A 26477-nucleotide genomic window follows, 5' to 3' on the forward strand; every position below is an offset into this window, starting at 1 on the left:
TGACGTGCGGCGTCCCGGAAGTGGCCCCGGTCCACGTGGGCGAGGGCATGGAGGCGGGGCTTGGGTGGGGCGGGGCCTGAGGCTCGCTCCGCTGAACTCCGGGCGCCCCGAGGCAACTTGACCCCGGAAGCAGGGTGCCGGGCTGCGGTGCGGCGGGACCCTGCGGTGCGAGCCTCAGGTACCTCTTCTCGCGGGAGGCCCCGCAGCCTCACTCTTCACCCTCCTCTCCACTGACGGTGAGGAGAGAGAGGCGGAGTCGGTGCTGTCCCGGCTGTTCGCATTCCCCTCTTCCCGCTCTGCCAGGTTCTGCGCGGGAAGGGCGTGATTCTTGCCTGTGGAAACCTGGGGATGGGGTTGTTTCTGATGCCCGCCCTCCTAGAGGTGGGAAGTGGGGTTGTCAGTGATCGCCGCCGCCTTCGCCAGGCAGCCTGTCGCGCGAGGCGGAGAATGGATGTTTACTTCCCGGGCTGCGTCACTTTCCCTCGTCAGGGCCCCCACCTGTAGGAAGAGGGGTCCCTCCGATTACCGCCGAGACCCGTTCTGGTGCTGGCGACCTGGCCCCCTGCGGAGGTGCAGGTCTTCTCACCTCCGTGTTAGCGACGTGTTGGAGCATCTGGGAGTGGTCGGTAGGGGGAAGGACCCCTGGACCAGGATAGGGGACGGATTTAAATTGCTGCTGGGTCTGACCAGCTGCGCTTCCTGATCCGTAATTTCCCCATCCGCAAAATGAGGGGGTAGATCATGTACTGTTTTGCAACTGACCAACTATTGTCCATATGGTTCACGGACCTTTTTAACTCCTCTGCAGTCTTTCCCCCTTGCCCTCCGCTCCCCAGGACTCTGGAGGGGAGATCTGGAGATGTGGGTGATAACCTGTCTCAAGGAGATCTCACTGGCTCGTGTGGCTATTGATTTTCGTGTTGTTGTTGTTTTGTTTGTTTCTGTGGTGTGTGTGTGTGTGTGTGTGTGTGTGTGTGTGTGTGTGTGTTTGCCGATTGGCACCTGACTTGCCAGGGATATTCCAGAATGTGTGCTCATAAAAATACCTGCCAGCAGTGCTGCAGAAATTGGAAAACACTTTTTATTGGATATTACTATTTTTGGGGAACTTAGTCCATGAGTTTGCCCAAGGCACTTAGTTGACATCTTTCAAATTAGGGACCTAGCTGGAGCCTTAAGCAAATAAGATCCTTTTGAGACTTCACTGCAGCAATTTAAAATGGAAATCTAATGTACCGTAATTAAAGGATAGTCTGTCTCAGTGTTTACTTAGCAATACTTATATATTTGTCTTTTAATGTTGCTATCACTAAAACAACTTTAAAGAATTTCATTAATCGATACAGGGTGTATGTCAATTGGTCTATAAAAAAGTTGTGTTTCTATTGGTGCAAATCAATAAAATCTATTTTATATTTTTTCCAAAGACTTAATGTCTTTTGCCCCTTAGTTTTGCTTTAGAAAACAAGTCAATGTGCATTATATAGGGTAGGGTAGGCATGAATGTAGTCTTTAATGGCAACCCTTAAAGTACCAGATGCTAATATCATTGTTCTGTTACAGTTAAAAGACCACTCTTACTTCCAACAGCAAACAAAACATGGAGACAAGCAGGAAGATAATTTAAAACAGCTTTTTGGATATATTTTGAGTCACTTAAAATTTATTATGTAATACTACAACATACAGAGAAATGTAAATATGGCCAGTATGTGTTCAGTACCTTCCAGAGAGATTAAATGAACTCATTCAGCTTAAGAAATGGACCTTTACCACTTAGTAGTTTGTACTTCCTCAATTAAGTCCTTCTCCCTCCCAGCCAGAAAGCAACACCGTCTGGAAAACACTAAGCTTTTCTATATATTTTTATTTACACATGCAGACATTCCTAAATGGAATGTTGTTTAGTTTTTGTCAATTTTGACCTTTATAAAATTGGAATCATACCATATATATCTTCTGAGTTTCTTTTGCTTGTTTTTGAAATTAATTCATGTTGACACATGTAGGTGGAGTTCATTTTTTTTAATTCTTTTTTGCTGTCTTGACTGACATTTTGATTATTTGAAGTTCATTTCTATTGTGTACAGGGCTTCTGTGAATATTTTGGTACGTATTTGTTGGTGCACTTGTGCAAAAGTATATCAGTAGAATTGTTGGAACATAGGGTGTGCATCTTCAGCTTTACTATAAAACCAAAATTTTCCCCAAGTAGTGGTACTAGTTTATTCTCTTATCAGGAGAGTAGGAGAGTTCCATTTGATCCACATTTTTTTGGCAATGAAGTCTCCCCTGCCCCCCTAAACTTATGGATATGAGATGGTTTCATGTTGTGGTTGTAATTGACTTTCTCTGATTACTAATAAGGTTGTACAGCTTTTCAAATATTTATTGGCTATTTGTGTTTACCTTTTTTTTTGTTTGTTTGAGGATTTTTCTTACTGATTTTTGAGAGCTTTTGTAGTAGTGTGGATAATAATGTTGCATTTCTCAGTTTAGGCCTTTCCATTTTTTTTCATTCTTTCTGACTTTCTTTACTTTTTTTCCCTTTCATTGGAAAGAGCTCCTACTTTTAATATAGTTAAAATGTTTTTCCCTGAGGTTTAAAATAGTTGAAAAGTCAATTTAAAAAATCTAATTTAAGAATTCTTTCTTAAAACAAGTTCTAATCTATTTCTTAAAGATTTGAAATAGTTTTATCTTTCATATTCAAAACTACTCCATCATTTAGAATTGAGTTTTCATGTATGTTGTCAGATATCCAATTTTTTTGTTTTGTTTTCATTTCAGTTGTCCCAGCATCATTTTTTACTGTGACCGTTTGCCATTGACCTCTCACTCTCTTCAACACTGTGGCCTTGTAACTTTGATGTCTTGATGGAAAGTTCTTTTACCTTGCTCTGTTCTTCAGGAATGTGTAGTTATTCTTGGCTCTTTGCTACTTCATATACAATCAAGCATGTCATGTTCCATGGGAAACTGTGTTGGGATTGGATCACAATTGCATTTGAATCCTTGGATTGATTTCAGAAGTAACATCATAATGACAACTCTTACTATTCTTGAGTTATTTTGGTCCTCTTAAAATCTTTCCAAAAAGTTTCTTAATTTTTTTCATAAAGGTTTTGATTTTTAGATTAGATTTATTCCTAGGTAACTTGTTGCTATTATAAATGCTTTTTAAAAATGTTTTCTTGAAATATATTTTTATTGATTTCAGAGAGGAAGGGAGAGGGAGAGATAGAAACATCAATGAGAGAGAATCATTGATTGGCTGCCTCCTGCATGCCCCCTACTGGGGATTCAACCCACAACCCAGGCATGTGCCCTTGACCGGAATCGAACCCAGGACCCTTCAGTCCGCAGGCCAATGCTCTATCCACTGAGCCAAACCAGCTGGGGCTATAAATGGTATTTTTAAATTAAAGATTTTTAACTATTTTTGCTGGTATATAGAAATGCATTTGACTTTTTTCTGGTCATCCTGCTAAAGTCATTTCTTGTAATTTTCTATAAGATCAATTTTCTATTCATATGTGAATAATTTGTTTTTTTAAACAGTTCTTACACATTTTATTCTTCTTGCTTTTCCCCAGGTTAGAACTTCCAGTACCATTTTGAATAGAAATGGTGTTTCAGTTAAGATGGGATTTGACTGCATAAGTAAAAGTGTCTTAAATATACAAAGGCTGCCCTGGCCATGTAGCTCAGTTGATTAGAGCATTGTCCCAATATGTCAAGGTTGTGGGTTCTATTCCTGATCAAGGCACATATAAGAAGCAACCAATGAATGCATAAATAAGTGGAAAAGTAATCTCTCTCTTTCCCTCTCTCTCTCTCTCTCTCTCTCCTCTCAGTATCTGATATCTAGTATCTGGTATCTGGTTCCATCCTTAAGGTCGCCTCAAAGGCTAGGGGCTAGGATAGATGCAGGGGCATCAACCATCTACTTCCCATTCCAGACAGCAGAGAAGTAGTCAGGCAAAAGGGTGTGCCTTCATGGGGCTCAGCTCCCTTTAAGGAGCCTTTCTGGAAGTTCTTTACAACTTGGAGTTCTTATTATTAGGTTAAGGACTTTCCATCTATTCCCTGTTTGATAAGCATTTTAATTGAGTGATTATGATATTTGATCAATTTTTTTGCCTTAATTGAGATTATTAAAATGAATACATTTTCCAATATTGAACCATGCTCACATTTCTGGAAGAAACACAACTTGGTTTTGATATATTCTTTTAGTATATATTGGGTTTGATATTTTTTTGTTTAGGATTTTTGCATCATAAAAATTCATGAGGGAGGTTAGCCTATAATTTTCCCCCCTGTATAGTCCTTGTCAGATTCTGGTTGTTAGGGTTGTGCTAGGCTCATGACATGAGCTGTGGAGTCTTTCCTCTGTTCTCTTGGATTCTGTGTAAAATTGAATTGGTCTGCTTGTCAACTGTTTGGTGGAACTCACCTGTAAAACATTCTGCATCTGTTATATGTTTTATTGTGTTTTGCTTTATTGCCCTTCACAGATGTTGCATTTTTATAAACTGAAGGCAAGATCCTCCACCAGCAAAGAGATTATGACTCACTGTATTGTGATACTTGCTTTATTGCGGTGGTCTGGAACCGAAATGCAGTATCTCGAGGTATGCCTGTGGCTCCCTGAACCTACTGCTTCAGGCATGTCCCACAAGTTGTCATAAGTAGATGTTCATCATCATTAGGTTGTAAATATTTTCTAGTTTCCAACCTATTTCTCCTTTGACTCATGGTTTTTGTTTCCAAATGAATTGGTTTTATTTATTGATGTTATTTGTTTTGTTATTAATTTCTAAGGTAATTGCATTATCTTTCAAAGTCTATGTGACTTGCTTTAAGGCTTATCAAGTACATGGGCAATTTTTGTAAATATTTCATGTGTGCTTGGAAAAAAATGCATTTTCCAATTGTTGGAATCAAGCTTGTAAATCGCATTTTTCAACTATTTCTATGTTACTACCTTTTGTCTGATTAATATCTCAATTGAGATAATTGTGCTAAGTATCCAACAGATACTTAGCAATTGGCAGTTTTTCCTTGAATTTCTGATGACTTTTGTACTATGTATTTTTGAAGATTTGTTATTTGGTTCATACAAGATTAGGATTGTGAAGTAAATGGTTAAATGAAGTAGTGAGCATCTCAGATCATGCTTTTTGCCTTTAAGTTAATTTTCTCAGCTACTACCATAGACACACCAGCTTTCTTTTGGTTAGAATTTAAAATGTTCATTGTATTTTTTTCCATCTTGTACTTCACCTAAGGGCTTGGATTGCTCATTTCCTCATCTCTTTGGTGTTTATCAGGGCTGACTTGGCAGGTCTTAACTCAAGGGAAGAACAGACACCTTTTTAACTGCGAGGCTTCCATTATAACAGAATTGCCCAGATGTGTGGAGGCTGGATTCCTCTCTGTGGGAGCACTAGAGTTTAGTGGATGATGAGTGCTTTGTACTTCTCTGCTTGTTAGGTTTCCTCAGTAAACCTTATTTGATATTTATACTCTGTGGTATTTGTGTCTGTATTGGCCTTATGACTTCCAGCTTTTCTGTGCCCTTAAGTTTTAGGTGTGTCTCTTGTAAATACTGCCTATAGCTAAAGGTTTAACATTTCTGTATTTTGTCCATTTACATTGATTGTTGTTACTGATATTTTTTGAATCATTTCTATAGTCACTTTGTGCTTCCTGTGTTCTGCTTTTTAAATCTTTCTCCTTTCTTGGGATAATCTAATTTGCCAGCTCTAGTCACTTGTCCATACGCCATCCAAACAGCTATGGCGTGGAAGGAGATTTGGGGAGGATTGGGTACAAACATGGCTACTGAGAGTTTACGATGTTGAAAAGATACCCAAGGGGGTTGCAGTCACCTATAATGGGGATAATGGTCAGCTGAACCCAAGTGCTAGTGGCAGTAGGAAGAGAGGGAAGCCAAAAGTTTCATGAGATAGCATGAGCTGCAGGACTTAGTGTTTGGTGGACAGGGAGAGGGTGAAATTAAGGTGACACGGTTTTGTTTCCAGCAGCTGTTTGGACCATCATGCTTTGAGGTGGAGAGTAGAATAGTTCTGGGAAGATGACTCAGGCGTGGGCATTGAGTCAGTGTAGCACAGAGTGAAGAACATAGACTTAGGGCAAACAGCCTAGTTTAAATCCTGATACTTTCACTTAAGTGATTTCTGGACAAATTATTCATCCTTTTATAGTTGCAATATTTGTATTAACATGGGAGGTAAAGCTTCATATGATTGTAAGCGTGAGAGAAAATTGTGTTTGTAAAGCATTGGGCACAGTGCCATGGTACACTGAGTACTTCAGTAATAAATTACAAGCTATAACTGTTACTAGCACGGCCAGGTTGTCCTTAAGTATGTTGGACATCTTAGTGATGATGAACAATAAGATAGTGAAGGGAGAAGGAAACCGTGTTTCCCCAGAAGGAAGGAAGGGTGCGGGCTTGTCTGAGAGTGGAGACCCTGAATCCAGCTGGGTTTTATGCCGTTCTGCTCAGCAGCTTGGATGTAAGAGACTGTGGCTTTTCACAACATTTGAATATTACCAAGGTGTCTTCTCTACTTACCAACAGTTTCTGGTGGAAAATAATCATCAGAGAAATAGCCTCCTAAATCTCTGGGTCCATATTTTCCCTCTTTTATGTTGATCGCATTCTGGTAATCTCTTACTGAAGGAGAGACTGGGTGGGTGAGATTACCTTAGTCTCCCTCTCTGAACTTTATTGCATGCAGCTTCTAGTTCCACGTCTAAAGACGGATGCACACACACGCTGTTCGGTTCCCACTGGCTGACTGGCACTCATCACATGTGGGTGCTGGGCTGAGGGTCTGAACATAGAGGAGATCTCCTTCCTGGCTCTGCTCATGGAGCTTTTTCTGTCTGGGACCCTGTTTTACAGTCCTCCTTGGGCAGGTACAAACCATTGACCTTCCAATGGAGGTGGATGACGTCCTGAGGGAGGGGTCAGGATCGGGGAGGGGACCTAGTTCTGCCTGTCTTTAGATAGAAAGAGTTTTCAGGCAGTGGGGTGTCTGGCAGCCTATTTTTTCCCTGTAGGTACAACTTCTGTATTTTAGAATTAAGTTAAGGCAATGGAAATGGATGAAATACTTTCCCATCTTTGTGGTTCACTCTCCAGTTTAGTTTGCTTGTTTATTCACGTATTCATGCATTCCTTGGAGAGAGTAGCTGCATGTGGCAGAGAGTACAGCGATGAACTCTTGGTCAGTTGTACTTCTTGGCCTATCCCTATTGATTGTGCTTTTCATGGAAATTTACTCAGACTTTGGCACATGGTTGAGGGAGCTATTGCCAGCTGTTGTCTTGTGTTATCTTTATGTGCACTTTGATGAAGAATTGGGAGGAGGTAAAACAGCCAGCTTTCTTGTTTACTCAGGAGTCTGAAGTAAGTTTCCAGACAAATAGCAATGCTTGACTAGACTTGTTAGCAACTTGTTAGCCTCTTGCATGGCTGGTGCTAGTTTTACACAGGACTCAGCACCATACTTTGTGGGACTGGCTTTGTGAGGGGTGACAGAGAAGCAGGCCAAAGAGGCAGCAAGAAGATTGGATATTTCCTTAAATTTGGACAAAGTGTCTTGTTTGGGTTTGTTTCTGTAGGGCCTACCACTGTGCCTGGCGAGTATTTGCCTTTTAAAACATGTTGGTTGGATTAATTAAAAATGAACAAACAACTGATTTCTTTTTTTTTTTTTTGCGGCGGGGGTGGGGGTGGGGGTGGGCGGGTAGGAATTAAAGTCTTGATAGTGCAGTTAGATTGTATTGAAAGTCAAATGATGAGACCTTTTGGAAGCTGAATACAAGAGTTCCTGTTGTGTGTTAAATGAATTTAAGTGAGCAAATAGAACAATTTAAAGACTGACACTGAATAATGTTTTATTTTTATTTTTATTCATTCTAGGTTTTCCCTGTGCTATAGAGAGCGTAAAGAGGTGTGGCCTTACATCGGATGACTTCCTTCTCCCTTAAGATACTATTTAAATGTGTTTACTCATCTAAGACATTCGTTTTATGTGAAGAGGTGTGTTTTGTTAGAGTTGTCTGAAGTCTTTTTTAGTATGTTGTGTGTGTTTTTTTCATTTCAGAGTTGCAACATTGAATGCAGTGGGTAGAAATTAGTATTGTATAGGTAGGTTCAGTGTTATTTAAGCCCAAACCAAAATGTGTTTTGTTTTTTTTGTGTTAGAATTATGTCTGTAATTTCATTAAAACATAAAAATATATCATATCATTGTATCATTAATTTAGAAGAGTTGGGACAACATTAAAGTCTTTAAATTATATTCTTGAGACCCAAGTGATATAAATTACAAGTACAGTTTATTTATAAGCTCCAGAAAGCAACAACTTTATCTTCTAAATGTCTACATCTCCCACACTATTTAGAAAAAATAATCTATGGTGCCACATGTACGGCATTAAAGAGAGGGAAATTGTTGTTGTTTTCTTTTTTAAATAAAACCTCTTGATATTAAGATGTCTTGGCTAAAGTGTATCATATACTAGGTGATCACACAGAGAAGTAAGTTACAACAAAGAATTGTCTGGACCAAAACACTAAGAATAAAGAGATGGAGAAACCTGGGTCTAATGTACTGGGAGACTGCCCCCGTCCCTCCACCCCCTACCCCCCTGCCAAATTAGTAAATCAGAGGAGACTTTATTATACTGTTTTATTTTTCTTTTTTTGAATAAGGGACAGTAGAAGGAAAGGTAGTCAGTTTTTACCACTGCCAGGCTACCATTTTTGATTCTGAAAATAATAGGGTAATTAAAAGGAAAACAAACAAAAATCCCCAAATCCAACAACAAAAGTATACAAAACTTCTTTGTTGATTCTAATAGAAACTTTGGGGGTCATATTTATTTACAAAGTAATGAAGATGGGTCAATTTCTATGAGGTTGGTTTTACCTTAGTGAGATGGTCTGAGAAGAATGAAGGTTTTGTTCTAAAATTTTCTTGGGCCAACTTGTGACTGTTCAAGATGCCTTTATCATATGCTTGGAAAGCAGTTCTGCTAGAGAAAATTCCAGAAAGTGAATAATTCCAGATATTGTAATGCTTCTAGGATAGCAGGATTTTGTTATTCTAGTGATAGCTAATGATTGCAAAGCGTCTCTGGTGGTGGGTATCTTACAGGAGTGATCAGTAGCTGGCCGTTGTGATGATCAAATGAAGCCTGTGCTGCTCTCCATGGCAACAAGGCCAACTGTTAAAATCATCCCTTGTGATAAACTGGCAGCCTCTCCACCCCCAGGATTCTAACCTAGATTTCTGGTACTTTGTTTAAGGATATCATGTTTGAATCCTACCTGTCCCATTTCTGAAAAGCTTTTCGGCCTTTAATATAATATGAAATAAAATAGGGAAGGATTTAAACTATAAGGATCAAGAAAAAAGCTATAAAATCAAGAAAAAATATATCCCAGCTTAGCCCCTGTTAAAAGCTACACTGTGAAGGCCCAGGGACCTCCTTTGCCTTCTTCTGGAATCCTCCCTCGCCCAATGCTTTATAATCATGCACTTGTAGCTCCAGACCGCCGACTTTCTGAGTAGTTTAGATGTTCTGTTTTGGCTAAAAATAATACGCGTTTAATTTCTGAATTTGCTAAAAGCAACTAGACAGTCATATTAGGGAAGTGATTTTATTAGATCACGTCAATTCAAAATTTTTTTTTAAAATATATTTTATTGATTTTTTACAGAGAGGAAGGGAGAGAGATAGAGAGTTAGAAACATCGATGAGAGAGAAACATCGATCAGCTGCCTCCTGCACACCCCCTACTGGGGATGTGCCCGCAACCAAGGTACATGCCCTTGACCGGAATTGAACCTGGGACCTTTCAGTCCGCAGGCCGACGCTCTATCCACTGAGCCAAACCAGTTTCGGCTATTCACATTTTTAATGACTGTTATACATGCGCATGATGTTACTTTCCCAGTTAGGTGAGCAGTGAACTGTTAGGAGTGTTAAATTAGTGGACAGGCTTTCTTAAAAATGAGGCTGCCACCGCCACCTTATATTCATCTGGATATGTTAGAAAAGCTGCATGGGTTCTGGGGCCATCTCTGAGCTACTCCAGGCCAGTGGAAATGGAAGTGAGAGTTCAAGGAGAAAAAGAACAATGTAACATTTCCTGCTGTCACAAAAGAACTTGTTCATCTATTTTTTAAATGGTTGATGGTGTGTATAAAAACGTTATAGTGTTTATAATTCATTGGATAAATGTAAAAGAATGATATCTTGGCTTTATTACAACATATAAATATTTATAATTCGCTAGAAATTACATCTTTTATAATTTTGAATGGAAAGTTTTAGATGACAACTTAAAAAGTACAAGGCGGGGCGGGGGGGACGGACACATAAAGTTTTCAAAACATTTTTAGGGGATATGTGAGCACCAAAGTATGATTAGCGGCTTTGAAATTTTTTTGCTGGCAACCCAAATTAAGAAGTACATTTCAATGACCTTGTCCATGTATCCCAAAGCAAATGTTCATAGCACATTATCATATATGATTCTCTCTCATAATATTTATGCTTCCGCTTCCTTTTCTCCTTTTCTTTTTCCTGTTTCATTCTGTTAATAAATCTGGCCATGACTCAGTAGGTTGAGTTTACAGCCTCTAAAGAGTTTGGACCTGGAGTTTGAAAAAAATCTATGGATCCAAGATTCAGTTCTTTGTTTATGTTATTCCTTAAGCGGGTTGTTGTTGTTTTTTGCCTTTTTTGTGTGTTTGGGTATAAATCAGAGAGGAAGAAATAAACTTATGTTAATACTTTAATTTCATTAATTGACTTTCAGAAGTTTTGTGGAGCTCATATGTGACATCAGTTTACATGTGTTTCCCTGATCCTCTATTCCTTATCCTCCCAGATGTTACACCAATGTCACAAAACTTCAAAAAGAAAAATACCGAGGTGGGATAGAAAGACAGGGGTACAATCTTTGGGATCCTAATTGGTAGTCTGAAGTTAATGGATACATTTTTAAACAGGATAAAATCACATCTTTCGTACAAATATTAAAACCTGTCAAAGACGTCACTCATGCCCTAGCTGGTTTGGCTCAGTGCAAGAACATCAGCCTGTGGACTGAAGGGCCCCAGGTTCGATTCCATTCAAGGGCATGTGCCTGAGCAGGCTCGATCCCCAGTAGGGGGCGTGCAGGAGGCAGCCGATCCATGATTCTCATCATTGATGTTTCTATCTCTCCCTCTCGCTTCCTCTCTGAAATCAATAAAAATATATTAAAAAAAGATGTTACTCATTAATTAAGGAATTAGTAAGATATTATAATGGGTTCAAAAGAACTCAAAAGTATCACTCAAAGTATTTATAGGAGAATAAGGGATGTCTATTTTATAAATGGGTGCAAAACAGGTCACTATCCTCAGGACAAGTTAATGCAGTCTTCCAGGCACACTTCTGTAGGCAGGGCTTATTTACATGACTGTCAATGTCATACACATCACCTCCGATAGAGTTATTGCATAACCTAGTCAAAGAAAACGGGGGGTGAAGATAACCAGATAGATGAGCTAGCCAGAATATCCACTACATGCCTATGTCTTTCACAATTGTTTCTTTCTTTCTTTTTTTTTTTTTTAATATATTTTATTGATTTTTTACAGAGAGAAAGGGAGAGAGATAGAGAGTCAGAAACATCGATGAGAGAAACATCAATCAGCTGCCTCCTGCACATCTCCTACTGGGGATGTGCCCGCAACCCAGGCACATGCCCTTGACCGGAATCGAACCTGGGACCCTTCAGTCCGCAGGCCGACGCTCTATCCACTGAGCCAAACCGGTTTCGGCAACAGTTGTTTCTTATTGTGATTAGATTTACACTTTTAAACACATTCTTTTTTTATATATATATTTTTTATTGATTTTTTTTACAGAGAGGAAGGGAAAGAGATAGAGTTAGAAACATCAATGAGAGAGAAACACCGATCAGCTGCCTCCTGCACATCTCCCACTGGGGATATGCCCGCAATCCAGGTACATTCCCTTGACCGGAATCGAACCTGATACCTTTCAGTCCGCAGGCTGACGCTCTTATCCACTGAGCCAAACTGGTTTCGGCAACACATTCTTATTGGTCTAAAATTTTGCCATCTAAAGGCCAAATCCAGTTTGAAAAGGATTTAGGCATTCTGCAGAATATTCTTAAAACATTTTGAATTTGTTGCTATCCTTTGGAAACCCGATTTTTCAAAATTGTAGGTATCCAGTTTGTCTTGAAAAATCAAACTTGGTAACACTGTGCGCACATTCCTTTATGGAACTGGTTGGTGCTGCCAATGGTACCTTCTATTATTTTTTTAATTTTTAGTATAATGGGTTCAAAAGAGAACTCAAAAGTATCACTCAAAGTATTACTGTAAAATAACATGACATTTAGCTTAGAAAAAGGCAAATACTACAAAAAGAACCACAGAGTGAATAAATATAAACTGGTTGTGCATCCTAATAACAACTGTTAGGTTTGGTGTGTCTGCTATATTTTCTTTCTAAGAATATACAAACTTGTTCTCCTTTCACATACACAAAATAGAAATTACTTTTATGATTAGAAACCCTGCTTGTTTCATTTGAAAAAGCAAATAAATTGGAAAACCTACCAGACAGGATCCAATAGTATAAAACAAATACTTCAGCTAAAAGGTTATCTCTGAGAGGACTGGTGACAGCGGCAGTTCAAGTCCTGGCCGAGTCCCACACTCAGGCATTACAGGCGAGGACCTTCTGGCACAAGCAACTTGCGACCTTCAAGCTACATTTCCCAGTGGTTCTTCGATGCCTTGGGATCCTCTTCAGGAGGAGAGATGCCTTTAAGCCATAGCTTCAGTCTGGCCCTGTCTTTCTTTTGTTGTTTATGGTGACCATAGCAAGGGCACATCTGATTACAGACTTTCCCAGCTCAGCACCTTCAAAAGACTTCACTCTTTCCTCCATCAAGATCTCGCAAGCCTTTTAGGGAAGGGCTCTTCCACTGGGCTCCCTGGGCATCTCCCTCCCTACAGGTGTCTTCTTTAGACTAGGCCAGTGGTTCTCAACCTTCCTAATGCCGCGACCCTTTAATACAGTTCCTCATGTGGTGGTGACCCCCAATTTCATTGTTACAAATTGAACATAATTAAAGCATAGTGATTAATCACAAAAACAATATCTAACTATATATGTGTTTTCCGATGGTCTTAGGCGACCCCTGTGAAAGGGTCGTTCCACCCCCAAAGGGGTCGCGACCCACAGGTTGAGAACCGCTGGACCAGGCCTTCGCTCTCCTTCACTCCTTGTGTCATAGAAGGCTGGTTTGCAAAACCATTATACTTGGCTGTCACACCAGGACTAAAATGTTAACTGTATTTCACATTTCAAAGCAGTAGAAACAACTGAGCTCTTCAGTAGAATCCAGAGGTGGTAAATTCAAAAGTCAGACTACGCAATAATAGTAAACAAATCCTATATACCACTCCGGATATTCTAATATTTCCTTGACTTTTTAGTTCTTTCAATAATTTCTCTGTGCCTTTTTTTCGTAGTCTTATTTTCTATTGCTTATCTACATGTCTCTGTTGAGGTCACTCCCAAAGAACACATCGTGTTATTATTCATAGTGATCCTTTTTATAGGAAAGGCTTCTTCTTTATAACTATGCCCAAACCATCGGATGAAGTTAAACTCAAGGCTACCTATTTGTGAAGTCTACCAGAGCTCTTCTAATTCTCATTGATTCTTCTGGAATGTTTTATACTGTGTAGTGTCTCTCAAGATTAACACTACCAAAAGCATGGGTCACCTCCTTTTTTGATATCTCTCAGAATAAATTAGTAAACTTGTTATCTAAATTTGTATTATTCTTACATAATCATGCAATTCATAACCCACCATACAGAAGATGTGGAGGAAGATTAAAACATTGTTCAAGATTTTAATTTCGTCACCCTAACCTGTTTGGCTTAGTGGATAGAACATTGGTCTGTGGACTGAAAGGTCCCAGGTTCGATTCCGGTCAAGGGCATGTACCTTGGTTGTGGGCACATCCCCCGTAGGAGGTGTGCAGGAGGCAGCTGATCGATGTTTCTTTCTCATCGACGTTTCTAACTCCCTCTCTCCCTCTCTGTAAAAAATCAATAAAATATATTAAAAAAAATTTTAATTTTTGTAGCAGTATGAAATATAAATATTTATTGGATTTGGGCACAAATGTGAAGAAAAATATGTGTGTGTACATATATTCTCGTCTATTGATCTATCTATTGATCACACATAAAATTTCAGTTTATGTGATATATTTACATTATTTAGTAGTCTGTTGAAATTGAAAGAAGATAAGCAAGTTGAAAAAACGAGGTTTCCTTAATCCTTTAATCCGTTTGTCATGGGAAATATTTCTTAAAAGGTAAGCCTTAGAATAATAGGAAAAAATAAATCTATAACTTGCCTTACTCTCCTCCCCTTGAGGGCAATAGGATCTGCCTGCCTAGCAGTCAGCTAGTCCTGTATGTGCAGCCTGTGTCTACAATGAAAACAGTGAAGCCACTGCTGTTTTATTTTCAAGTTTTGTGTGAATTCTTAGAGAAAAGCATTTTTTTAAAAAAAAAAAATACAAAGACTGTATCTGTAACATATACAAAGTAGATTAATAGGTTTGAGACAGTTTTTGGAATAATTGTGAACTACACAATATTGTAGTTCACCCTCACAAGTTTCCTTGCACCCCTTTGTGATCCCTGCCTGCGCCTCCCCATTCCCCAGGCAACCACTGATCTGCTTTCTGTCCTTATACATTAGTTTGCATTTTGTAGAAGTTCATACAAATGGAATCGCGCAGTATAAACTCTCTTTAGCCTGGCTTCTTTCACTCAGCTTAGTTTTGTTGATATTCATGCATGTTGTAGCCTATCTTAGGACTTCATGCTTTCTTCTTGCTGAATAGTATTATGGATATGCCACAGTTTGTTTATCCATTTATCTGTTGCACATTTGGCTTGTTTCCAGTTTTTGGCTATTACAAAGGAAAGCTGTATAACATTTGTGTACAACTGTGGGCATATGCCTTCATTTTTCTTAGGTAAATACCTAGAAGGAGAAGGTCTGGGTCATATGGTAGGTGTACGTTTATGTTTTTAAGAAACTACTAAACTGTTGTTCAGAGTAATTGCACTATATCACACACCTACCACAGTGCACAAGAGTTCCAGTTGCTCCACATTTTTGCCAACACTGGGCATGGCAAGCCATTTCAATTTTAAATATTTTATGGGTGTGTAATGGTATCTCATTGCCTTTGCCTTTTGACTGATGATGTTGAGCATTCTTTCATGTGGGTTTTTTTTTTTTTTTTTTTTTTTTTTTTTTTTTTTGCCACTCACATGTCTTCTTTGGTGAAATGTCTGCTCATGCCTTCTGCCCAGTCTTTATTAATTTGTTTTCTCATTAGTGAGTTTTAACAGTTCTTTATGTTTTCATATACACACATCTTTACGTATTTATACACACACATCCTATATCAGATTTGTGACTTGCAAGTGTTTTTTCCAAGCCTGTCTGTGGCTTGGGCATGTGTATTCTTTATCTCCCATGTCAGGCAGCTTCAGGATTCTCATGTTTGAGAATTAGGAGGTATTATTCTAAATCGGCTCCTAGCTCAGCCAGGCAAGAGTGCTGTTGCTAGATGATAATGTATTTTTCAGAATAAATTTTTGTAATTTTTTCTGTTTCTAAATATAGAATTTTCTCACTGTAGACAATTTTAAAAATACTGATAATTATAAGCAAGGAAACAAGACGAGAATACGCTTGAGAACTCCAAGCAAAAGAAGCCCAAATGTCAAGGTCACGTGCATCAGAGCAATGCGGGCTGGGGCTTACCATACACTAGGCCTGGGCAGCAGGACTGTTACAGGCCTCCTCCACTTGGGGATGAGGCTCCAAAGTGCCTCTGCCTTTTGCTGAGGGGTGCTGCAGATGTGGGAGGCGGGGGTTGCAATTTGCTTACCCTAAATATAAGTCGAGTGCTGCATTTGCAGTGTTCCGTCAGTATCTGGCCTAAACACTTAATAGATGTTTCTAAAATAAAAAGTAGGTCAAGGTCTTGAACACAGGTGTTGAGGAAGTCATAAAGGTCTTCAGAACATAGAGCTGAGCAAGGCTGGGAGGGTAGGGATTAACAGAGACAAAACATGAAGTTAACCCAGTGTTTTTGACTAATATTGGGAAATGTATTAAAATGTAACACAAATGTCCTAAGGGTGAGAGGCTCCTTTCTCTGGTGCTTTATTGATGAAAAGCATCCAGTTTGGGTGCCAGAGGGACTTGGTGTAAAATTCTAGCACTGCTATTTCCTAACCACTTGAACTTGGACCAGTATGTCACCTACTTCAATCCTTACCCTTTGTGAAGAATTATAGAGATCTTACATAACACAGAGTGTGCAGAGCATTTTGACATATAGTGGGGTTTGCAGTTACTCCCCCTTTCTGTCCTACTCTCCAGCCTTTAGCAGGGTAACTAAATCTGGCTGCTGGAGTGGGGACCTACCCATGCGCTTTCCCCCTGTGAGAATGAGCTCCCAGGCGGGAGATCTTAGCATGGTCATTGCCGGCCCGCCCAGGATAAATGTTTCTTAAACTGTATGTGTTTTTCAGTGACAAGAAAAAAATGTCAAGGCATAAAGATAATTTGATTATAGATTTTAGGGTCTCAGACATAGTCTTTTCATGCATGGAGCAATTCCTGTAGGCTGACTTGAGGTTCCTGTCATTAATGTCAGCAGCAGAATTGATCATATAAGGGAAACTTGAGACTTGTAGTGGAAAATTGACCATGTTTCCAGGGAAAACCTTGTAGAGGAAGGAGTTAAGATGATGGTCAGGATACTAGGTGTGAGGATGACTGGTATTTTTGTAACTGTTTTAGAGCTATTTCCAATGGCTATTTGTAGGAAACCAGTTCTTGCTGCATTCTGAGTTCTTGTTACTGTCTCTGCTACCTTTCTTATTCCTGACCTGTTTTCTCCAGGCCTGGAAATTTCTTGACTCCTGGAGCCTAAATTATCCCTCCTCTAACTTTGTCTGGAATTTTATGATGCTCTAAAGGGATGGAATATAACATTATGCATTGCCAGTAAGTCATACTTTCAACAAACTGCTGCAGCCTGTAGATGGTTTCAGCTTTATGTTTTAGGTCATGAAAAACTTCAATGCTTCACTTAGTTACTTAAGTTATAAATTCCGTACAATATACTTGCATTAAAAGGAGATTCTGGCACTACAGCTGAGTTTGGTCTGGCTTTCCTAACAACATACCTAAAATTGGAGGGCGGGGGGGGGGGAGGGGGGGGGCTTGAGAATGACATACCAGAACTATGTAGTGTTTTCCGTGTTGGTTCCAGGTCTGTTTTGTGGCCAGGCATTAAAAGGTATTGGGAATTTGAGTCCTTTCTGTTCAAAGACTTTTCTTTATACATTATAACAGGAACCAATTTTTAAAGGGCCTCTCTTCCTCTGGCCACAAAGCTCCTTGTTCTAACAATCTAATGGCACGTGACAGGTGAACCAAGCAAGCGACATGGCCACACCTACTTCAGGAGGGCAGACGACTGCTGTCCTGATCTGTCTCAGTAAGGCAAAGAGCCAGTGAACAGCCCTCATGATTCTGGGGTTCTCCTTTGTGGCCGCCATGTACTCAGCTCTCTCTCCCTGCCATAGGCAAAGTGACATCCCTTCCCAATGTCTGTAACCCAAATTGCCCCATTCAGTCATAGCATCGTGCTCAAAGTTCAGTATTTCTTCACCAGATCCAGATGTGGCACCTCTTGGTCTGGAGACTTCATGAACTAAAAAGACCAGTGTTCTGTCCCTTGTGTCCCCTCCGACCTTGTGGAGCTGGTAAAGATAACGCCCATTCAGAAAGGGGAGGGATGGGAAATAATAATAATAATAAAAAACACCTCCCCAAATTGTATGCACACACTTTGAATATTATAAAGGCAATGTTTATTGAAATACATTTCATTTTCAAAACTGAGCTATCAGTTGTTAAAGTGTGTCTATATTTTGCAGGGACACCCTGTAGATAGCAGTCCCAGAGCAGTAGCAATTCTGAAATCCCACTGAGCAGGCATTTCGGGGATCTCACCTTGGGTTGGAGAATGTTTATTTATTACGCCCAGATTCTGCTTCCTGGAGGAGCCCCCACCCCTCAGTCCGTTGTTCTCCATGGCTATTGGCTCCTCCCTTTTTTTTTCTTCCCTTTCTGGTAACTTCTTGGCTACCCTGAGGTTGGCCGGGAGAACAGGCCTTCGTTGGGGACAGCTTCCTCTGTCTGTCGGGTCGCGGTCCTGTTTTCCTCCAGACGGCTGGTTATTTTGGCATCACAGCTCTCAAACATGGCACTCACTTCTCTGATCCTAGTCAGCTTCATGTATCAATAGCCAGACCTATAATTTTGGCTAGATAGAACTTAGCTTTTCTATCTTTCTCATTTACCCCTCCACGTACCTCCTCCTTTACTTATTTGAGGGTATCTTTTTCTCCACCGGCTTTCAGTTGGAGGCCCACCCCTTGTCTCTTTTTCCTGAACCATGCATGTACCCTAAGTGAAAGAATGTACTGAGGGCCGCAGTAATCCCCACGGGGGTGTTCATGTCCGGTGGCTGCGCCCTTGATTTCATCCTTAGCAGAGGTTGAGTTTTAATCAGCTTTTGTTCCTTCAAAGGCCTTCTTCGTTTTATTTTTAACCGTTTGGGGTTGAGGAGTTACTTGTCTCTTCCGGTCTTTTAAGTCTGAACTTGAACTCAATTTTCTTGCGTTCCTGATGTAAACCAACCAATTATTTTTTGATATCATTTCTTTTTTGCGTGGGTTTCTCTGATCTTACTCAGTCATTTTTTTATCCCATTCCTTGTCTTTTCCTTTCTTCCTTTTGCTTTTTCATCTAATCTTGTTTTCTATCCTGTGCTCTGTTGAGGGTGCCAAACTATTTCCAGGCTTTCTTTTGGATCCATCACTATGTCCAGGCAGAAATCTTTGAGGATTTCAGAGGCTGCTCCTTCCCTCGACTGGAACATTTTCTTTTTCCCATGGCTGGTGTTTTTTTCTTCTCTGTTTTTTTCACCCCTTTAAAAAGTGAAATCTGCCAGATGTGTTTTCTAACAGCAAATAGGCTCCCTTACCATCTGGATCTGCAGCCCAGGGCGGGTCGACCTGCACAAATCCCAGTTCAAGTCACAGTTTCTAGAAGGCTTTCGCTGAGATCAAATCTTCACTAACCCTCCCTGCTTGATCTTCTGGTTTGGGTGGAAAATATGGAAACAAAAATGTGGAGCATTTGCTGCCACCAGGATTATTCCTTTGTCTGTTACACGGCTCTGTTTATAGGGACTGTCCTTAGAGTGTAATGTGTCCTTGCAAGTCCCTTAAACATCCTTCCCATTTGTTTTCTAGGACTTGTTGGCCTTTCTGAATGTGCAGGGATGGGAGGTTGAAGAGGGGTGTGTGTGTGTGTGTGTGTGTGTGTGTGTGTGTGTGTGTGTGTGTGTGGTTTGGGGGTAGCACACAATAATCTCACCAACACAAAGATCTGCCCTGATGGGGATTTGAAGTTGGCTTCAGCCTTCCAGTGGCTACAGCTCTTGAGTGTCTGAATCCGATCACCAGCTGGAGAGGGTGCCTGACATGCCTTCTTTTTCTCAGGCGGTCTCAGTTCTATGAGCCTCAAGCTAGTTGTGACATCATGACAGGTTCTTTTGGTTTTGTTCTGTTTTTCCTTTCCTCAATCAGTGTATGATTGATGTTTATGTTCAGCGAGATCCTTCCAGGTTGTGGTGCTATCTGTTGATTTTCCTTTTTCCTGGAGTGATTTCTTGGATTGTTTCTTGCATGTTCAAAAATTGAGAGAAGTTGACAGGATTCACTTGACCCTGGAAGTCCATGCACCTTAATTTCTGGCTTTGTCTTCTGACACCCGGAGAGGAGGGCTCGTGCTTTTAAGCCTGGTAATAGAATTCCTAAAAAGTAGTTACTGTGATATCTGTATATTTGGCTTGCTGCTAGAAAGGGTAGGAGTTTTACAGTTTCGTTTGAGTTTGACATTATATAGTGTTTCTGTTTCAGACCCTGGCCGCAGCGATGTTTCACTTCTTCAGGAAGCCTGTGGAACCGAAAAAGCCCTCGGCGTCAGACACGGAAGCAGATGGGTTTGTCCTTTTAGGTGAGTTTCTGTTAAGAAATGAAATCGCAATTACATGGATTATTTTTCCTTTTAAAAAAATTACTTGAAAATTATAGGCTTTATTTTTAAAAATTATTTCCCAGTAATTCCAGAATTAATTTATATTAAATCTATAAAGTTCATGAATCACTTAGACTATTGTCATCAAGTCATACTCTTCTTATAAATTGCTTTGGCCATGACCTGAAAATCAAATTTATAAAATTACCCCGTTTTTCTCTCTCTGATATGCCAGTCAACCTCTTTAGTTGTGAAAAACCAAAATTCATGAAGAATCCTTGATAGTTTCAAGTTGTTTTATAAATAGCAAGCCTTGCTTTTTAAATTCGCATCTTAAGTTACATTAGGCATCTGAAATAGAAATATTTGCTGAATGCAATACACTTTTCAATCTAATGTTAGTGTCTCCTAAATGTTTAAGCCTAGTTTATCTCCTATTGTAAAATTACTACTACTATTTATTAGGATTTAAGTGATTTTAGAAAATATTTCTTTCAACCAGTATCTATGCTTTTTCCCTGGGGAATTCTGTAAAAGACACACAAACCTTCCTTCATGTCATGGTGTCTTTCCCTGAGGAGGAGATGTGGATTCTGGTGAGGACAGAACCCAGTTTCCCCCAGTGGCTCCCATCCTCTCCCACCTGGACCTCCTCCCACCAGATCCGGGCTCCTCTCTGAGATGATTTGCATGTACTCATAGGGGGTTTACTCTCTGGGATGTTCCTCAGATGTCTTCTCTTCCAGAGTCTGGTTTCCAACCTCTTCCTTCGTCCTGGCCCAGTCCGACTAGGGTCCCCCCGGGCATCGGCAGGAGTTAAGGGCGATCCTGAATTTTCAGCTTAGACCCTCTGGCAGCCAGGCTCCCGCCATACCTTGACCCCACACATTCACAGGTATGGTGGGTGGCTCTCTGCCTCTTCAGCCTTTGTCTGTAGGATCCGGTCCCATGCAGACAGTACACGGAGGTTTTCTCTCTCCGGCCCTCTTCCAGTTCTTGGCCTGAATCTCCGGAAGATCAGAGAAGATTTTCTCCAGCTAAATGTTACCTTAGATATTGCGTCTTCCACAGTCAGGCTCTGGCAGGCCTGTGTGTTTTCCTGAATCTGCTTCTGTGACCTGGGACAGGGGCCGTGGTTGGGGCGCTCAGAGTTGTTTTTTTCTCCGACCAGATCCCCTACACCGGAGGCAAAATAGTGGGGCGCAGTCTGACCAGGGCCAGTGAATTTTCTGAGGAGCCTTTTGGCTGGGGTACTGTGGGGTGCTGTGGACACGACTGCTTATCAGGCCTTTCTCAGCATGTCAGGAATTAGTGCCTTGGCTTCACAGTCAGAACTGGCTCTGTCAATCCCAAGTTCCTTTTTTTAAAAAAATTTAAAATCTTTATTGTTGAAAGTGTCACATATGTCCCCTTTCCCTCCATTGATCCCTTATAGCCCTCCCCCCCAATCTAGGCCTTCACCACCATATTGTCTGTGTCCACGGGTTATGCATAGATGCATATAAGTTCTTTGGTTGATATCTTCCCACTCAGCCACCCACCTCCACCTTCCCTCTGAGACTCAGCAGTCTGTTCCATGCTTCTATGTCTCTGGATCTATTTTGTTTCCGTTCCTTGAAAGCTGCCAATGTTGCTTCCCTTTCACATCATAATGTATTAGCCTCACTAACAGAAAAACTGCAGCAATGTCTCTGGTCTTCTGTGAAGTTTCTGCTTTCTCAGGAGTTTCACAATAAATTCCTCTCTGAGAAATATGCTTCCACAAAGCCTGATTTTTCCAAACTCTGTTCTGTATTCTTGATTTTAGAACACCTCTGTCGTCTTAACATAGGCAGCAGACCTTGCTTTTTCCTGTGTTTCATGGTTAGAAATCAGTATTATTCCTTTTGTTATCTAATAGCTATTTAAAGGATGTACGTTTAGAGAACTAAATAGACATAAGGCAGATTAGTAGGAGAAAAGCACACAGATGTTTACATGTCCATGGCAGCCCTCATAGAAGAGTGAAGACCAAAAGAAGTAGTAAAAACCCAAGTGCTTATATGCCAGGTTGAGTAAAGAGGCAATTGTGGGAAAGTGACTAAAATATGTGGGGAGACTAGTGGAAGATCAGAGTTATTTTAACAAGTTCTGTCTGTATAGTTCTCTTGGCCTGGACTCCCCATCTCCGGTGATAAGAATGTCTCTTTCTTCCTGGCATCTTTCACATGGGGGTTTTATCTCTTGCTTTCAGTTCAAAATTATCCTTATGCCAAAGTGGCACATTTTTTGGGTGGTGTATCTGCCACCCTTCACCATTTTGGGCAAGTTATGTAACCTCCTGGTTGTCATTTAGCTTCTCTAGAGAATGAACATGATAACAGTACCCACCCCATAGGGTCGTTGAGGGGATTCAATGAGTTAATGTGTGTAAATTGCTTAGGGAGTGAAGTGGTGGTATTCTCTCTCTGTATACAGGTGAGGACTTAGGTTTTCCAAGTTCCTCCAGCTAACACATAGCAGATCTGGAATTAGCCCAGGACTTCAGAGCCTACCTCCTGCCCTCCTAAACACTAAGCTATCCATTTTTTAAAATGTCACATTTTTAAATGTCATTAAGAAATGTCATTTTTAATTTTAAGACATTATTGACATTTTAAGATTAAAAAAAGAAATTGTGTTTTTTATTGTTTAAAAGAGAAAGTACTGATTTTTTGTTGTTAGTTTAATAAAGGAGGATGGTATATTATTGTTCATAAAGTTTGGGTTTAAATTTTGATACCCCCAATTTTTACTATTTAATACTTTAAGTATATGAAAATATTGCAGAAATCCATAATCTCCTTAATGAGGTTGAGATTGGAAGATGGTATACATTGTTTAGTTAGTAAAAAAGGAATCCTTTGACAGTGAAGGACTTAACTGAATTGACTGATAAAAGTCAGGACGGATTATTAGGAATATAGTTCATTATCTTTAAAAATAGAATGATAATGTCTTCTTTTAAAAAAACTGATTTGTTCTGCTGAGTTGCTCTTTTTATCACATGGTTCTATACTGACATACACTATATCTGCTGTAGTCTCAGCATACTATGGAAAATATTTTGGAAAATGTCAAGTAGGACAAATACTAGGTATGAAATTCTATTATTAACATGGCCCCATACTTACACACGTGTATTTTGGTTATCATGTGTTCACATAACTTTCTTTGTACTTGTGGCAATAGATAACATTGCAGGCAAATAAATGTATATGATTGCCTTTGTGTGCTTATCTATTAATTTCTAAATGAGGCAACAAACTTAGAAACATGATTATATTATGGTAATAACTTCTTATCAATATGTAATCTACAGAATTTTTTAGATTATCATCTTATGTGGCCTTTATAACCTGTTTCTAATAAGGTCAGAGTAAATTATGTTGTTAGAAGAATAAATTATCTATTTTTTTCCACTTGAGAATACCTTTCCCCTAGGCAAGCTTTTCTGCTTAACACAAATAGGTCTTAGGCCACAGTTATTAGATGGTGTTGCTGAGTTGCTAAATTCAGGGTCAAGTAGAGCTTAGGCACTTTTGTTGATAATAGGAATATCTGGGCTGTTCATATACAATTAGCTCACTTTGGGATGGAACACTTTTTCTCTGTTGAGGTTTACAAAGACTTTGTAAAATGTCAAGTGTGCTAAATAAGAATAAGGGAAAAAAACAGCCTAGTAGAAAAACATCCTTTCCCACGTAACCAGCTCCTATTCACATAAGAAGGTAAAGGCTATTCGTTCATTCAGTAATGAAGTTGAAGTAATCCTCCAGGGTACTCATTTTACACAAAAACAAATTGCAGTTACCATTTACAGCACTGGGTGGCGATTTTTCTTAGTCTTACCACTGTTTAAAACCCCAGCAAGCATGGTCCTATTTGTAGTCCCCAGAGTTTTCTTCTGTTATGACATGTTTAATTGTACTTTTAAGGCATCATCTTTAAGTTGATTACAAATTTGCTATTGTAGTGTGCAACCTCATAGTTACTTTAAATTAAGATAAAGGGGTATCTGTTGCCTAGATGTTGGCATATAATTTTTTCCAAAACTAAGACAAAAGCATGAATTAGCTTAATATGCTATAGCTAAGTGAAGGAAAAATAGCAGCAATGAAAACCCCCCCCACAGAATATAAAATTAAAAGGAATAATTTAGGTTACTGTTGTGTTCAGTGACACTGTTGACCAGATGTTGAATATAACTTTGAAGAATGATTTGGGCAAGCACAATTTCAGAGATTAAAGGAATCGGGTTTCAGTTCAACTGAAATTCATCATGTTTTTCAGAATATGCAGGTGCTTCTTAAAGTAGGGCCTAAGAACTTCTAGTTTCCATTAAGCTAATTATTTTGTAAACCTCATTGAATTTAGGATCAGAGTTTAGTAATTCACAACAGTTGGATGTCATCTTTTGAGTACTGATATTGAAATATGTGATTTAGTCTCACCTTCTGTTTTCCAGGTTAAATGATAAATCAAATTTTGAAAAGTAGTGGGTTATTTTTAAGATCATTACCTACTGTATTCCTCGTCCTGCGAATCATTCAAATCATGTACACACACTAAATTCAACTATCATGTTTTTATATGGAGCTTTTTAGGAAGGCTTTTCATCTCTGTATTCTTTCCTTTATTTAGAAGTGGAAATTGAATGGTGTACAATAAAAATTTACATTCCACAGAATGAGGGACAGTAAGTCACTTTGATCATTTGTAAGACTGAAGGCTTTAATTAAAACAATGACAAAAACGAAACAGATTTTCAGCATGTGCTTCCTATTTTTACTCCCTGTTCATAAGTATACCAAATCTTAAAAAAATAGTGTTTATGGATTAAAAAAGCAACTTACCCTCTTAACATCCCTTTACTCATATATTTGATATCCACAAAAACTCACATGACAATTTACTTTGCAATCTTTGTGTTTTTACTCTTGATCTTGCAATTCTAAAGCAAAGTGTGCCAGAATTTTTCTTTTTCTTTTTAAATTGAATTTATTGGAGTGACATTGGTCAACATGAACATACAGGTTTCTGGTGTGGGTTTCTGTGTTTCAACTACCTTCATTATGCAGTTGCTTATTTCCCATTAAGAAATGTAGAATTAACAGAATTTTCACATTGTTGGTTCTTAATTCTGGTTCACCTGTTAACAACAGGCACTTCAGAGATGAAAGTGTTCAGGCAAGGCTATCCCATTGCAGGGGGGGAGAGCGGGTACCGCCCCAGCCTTATCTCTTTGGATGTACAGAGTGAGGGCAGGGAGAGGTGCCAATTGTACTGTGAGGGAGAACTGAGCACCCGGTTTCCTGCAACTTGGGAGAAAGTCATTCATTCTTACTGGGGCTCAGTGACTCAGCTAACTCAAATGCGGATCAGGGCTCTGTCTCCCTAACTCCGGTTCTAACCCTCCTGTGCAGCAGGGGGCACTTTGAATATATACTGGTGCTGAGACCACATCCCTACACTCTGATTAGATGGGCCTGGGATTTGGTCTGGACATTTTGTTTTTAAATTCCAGAGTCCCCAGGGCAGTCCTTGTGTGCATGCCGGGCTGAGAGCCACTGCAGTTCACTCTCTATAATTTAGTAATTGTACACCGTCCAATAATGTGTTTAAGACACTTCGCAAAAGACCTCATAAAAACACAAAGTTACAGTTTCTCTTCCACTGTACCTGAGCCATAAACAAACAAAAAGCAAATAAAACCCCAGAATTCCTAGGTTAAACACACTTCCTCTCAAACATTAAACAGGCAAAGAGCAGAAAGCTTCACATTCTAAGAAATGGAATCCGTTTCTAAGAGTAAGAATAATTAATATACTTGGAACCTTAAATGTGTGTGTGTGTGTGTGTGTGTGTGTGTGTGTGTGTGTGTTTTAAGTCAGTAGAGCAGGGGGAAGTATTTTATTAAATTAATTATACAAACGTGAATGCCAGGTGACCTGTGATCTCTTTCTGTCTTAGCCATAGTACCTCTAGATGGGCTGGAGGTAAAATTATTTGACAGATTAACACCCATAAACTTTTCAGGGCAACTCTGAGCTCCTTTTTCTTTGAACTAAAATCTTCAGGCAGTCATATTTTTAGGATAGCTATTTGAAGGTAATTGGCTGGTTTACAACGGTGCTGTTTCCTTCAGT

General features: G+C 39.6%; 1 protein-coding gene across 4 annotated transcripts in view; it reads left to right on the forward strand.

Moving 5' to 3' along the window:
* Positions 1 to 62: 62 nt before the first annotated feature.
* Positions 63 to 26477, forward strand: part of UMAD1 (UBAP1-MVB12-associated (UMA) domain containing 1) — a 183506-nt gene continuing 157091 nt past the window's right edge. For 2 of the 4 annotated variants that reach the window (XM_081101768.1, XM_081101767.1), the window contains exons 1-2: positions 63 to 178; positions 20193 to 20289. In XM_081101768.1, coding sequence (XP_080957894.1) covers positions 20208 to 20289 — 82 coding nt within the window. In that variant the 5' untranslated portion in view covers positions 63 to 178; positions 20193 to 20207. Of the gene's footprint in view, positions 237 to 7963; positions 8084 to 20192; positions 20290 to 26477 lie in introns of all 4 variants that reach the window. The other 2 variants (XM_081101766.1, XM_081101769.1) reach the window with 2 other exon arrangements.

The sequence above is a fragment of the Myotis nattereri genome (genome assembly GCF_964212035.1).
Source record: "Myotis nattereri genome assembly, chromosome: 11".
NCBI lineage: Eukaryota > Metazoa > Chordata > Mammalia > Chiroptera > Vespertilionidae > Myotis > Myotis nattereri.